At 57.9% G+C, this 1,574-nt stretch overlaps 1 protein-coding gene across 1 annotated transcript in view; it reads left to right on the top strand.

Moving 5' to 3' along the window:
- Positions 1-323: 323 nt before the first annotated feature.
- Positions 324-1,574, top strand: part of EMH_0032260 (uncharacterized protein) — a gene marked incomplete at both ends in the record, with an annotated part of 2,076 nt that continues 825 nt past the window's right edge. Inside the window, 2 exons of the mRNA XM_013494619.1 lie at positions 324-579; positions 775-1,574. Of these exons, the coding sequence (XP_013350073.1) occupies positions 324-579; positions 775-1,574 (1,056 nt within the window). The remainder of the gene's footprint in view (positions 580-774) is intronic.

The following is a 1,574-nucleotide window of genomic DNA, read 5'->3' as shown; positions in this document are numbered from 1 at the left end:
CCTACAACGGGCAAGAGAGTCCTCTCTTCCTTAGGGTGCGAATCTGCTGCTGCTGCTGCTGCTGCTGCTGTTGCTGCTGCTGCTGTTGTTGCTGCTGCTGCTGCTGCAGCTCAGGATTTATCAGTATCAGATCGCGCTGCTGTTTGTGTGTGTAGCTGCGGTTGTTGTACTATGCATCTCCTTTCTGCTGCTTTTGCTGCCATTGCTGCTGCTATTGCTGCTGCTGCTGCTGCTGCTGCTGCTGCTGCTGCAGGCACTGGAGTGTATGGGTTTCATACTGATGCGGAGCCGCGTGAATGCATGCATATACTTTCACTGTCTGCATGGGGCTGCACAAGGAGAGAAAATTCGTCGCTTCTTTGAGGCCTTCAGATGCTGCTGGGATCCAACAGCAAGCGCACCGCCAACAGGTATACACAGTGCTGCAGCAGCAGCAGCAGCAGCAGCAGCAACACGTGCAGGTGCAGCAGCAGCAGCAGCAGATGCAGCAGCAGCAGGTGCAGCAGCTGCAGCTGCAGCTGCAGCAGCAGACGCGGGGCACAGTAGGAGTAGTAGTAGGATTTGTACAGAGCTGCATTCGCCCAAGATGTTGGCTGTTGCTGCTGCTCCTGTTGCTGTTGCTGCTGTTGCGGCTGCTGTTGCTGCTGCTGCTGCTGTTCCTCTTGCTGAAATTTGGTTGGGGTGTGTTTGTGTGTTGTGTTCTTTGTTGCTGCTGCTGCATCTTCATTTGGTGCTGCTGTTGTTGCTGCTGCTGCTGCTGTTGCGTGTGTACAGGAGAGGGTGTGGGGTTAGAGGGCGAGGGTTTGGGGGGCGAGCTGATAGAGGGAGAAGGCGACGACGACGACGGCTCTGCTGTCTCCTCCAGCAGCGCAGCATCCAACAGCCGCAGCGCTGCATCTTCTTCTGTCCCTCTCCGCAGCAAGCGCCCAGCAGCAGCATACGGGTTATATGGTGCTGCTGCTGCTGCTGCTGCTGCTGCGCCTCCTGCTGCTGCTGCAGCGGCGACAGAACTGCAGCAACACCCGTTACACCTGCAGCAGCAGCAGCAGCAGCAACTGCTGCAAACAGCTACCGGTCCTGCACCCTTCGATGCATCTGCTGCACCAAGGAGAGCCCTTATGCGGCTTCCTCCGAGGCCTCCTGCTGCTGCTGCAGCAGCAGCAGCAAATGCAGCAGCAGAAGCACCTCCAGCAGCAGCAGCAGCAGCAGCAGCAGCAGCAGGAGTCAGAGGAACCAGCAGCAGCAAGAAGCAACCCTATATACCGAGCTACCTTGGGTATATCCCTGAGGGCATTGAGCTGCCGCCGTCTCTCACTAAGAGAGGATCGCAGCAGCAGCAAGAGCTGCAGCAGCAGCAGCAGATGCTGCTGATGCAGCAACCACAGACAAAGAGGCAGCGTAGGGCAGCAGCACGAGACGGAGACATTTCTGCTGCTGCTTCTGCTGCTGCTGCTGCTCCTCACCAGCCGTATGCTGCTGCTGCTCCCCCTGTAGGCCACCCTATGCAAGCCATGCCGCTGCATGCGCCTGTTGGGGGTTATCAAGGGAGCGATGCTGCTGCTGCTTTTGATGGG

This window comes from Eimeria mitis, genomic scaffold, assembly GCF_000499745.2.
Source record: "Eimeria mitis Houghton genomic scaffold, Emh_scaff1225, whole genome shotgun sequence".
Classification (NCBI taxonomy): Eukaryota; Apicomplexa; class Conoidasida; order Eucoccidiorida; family Eimeriidae; genus Eimeria; species Eimeria mitis.
This window is presented reverse-complemented; position numbering and strand designations above follow the sequence as displayed.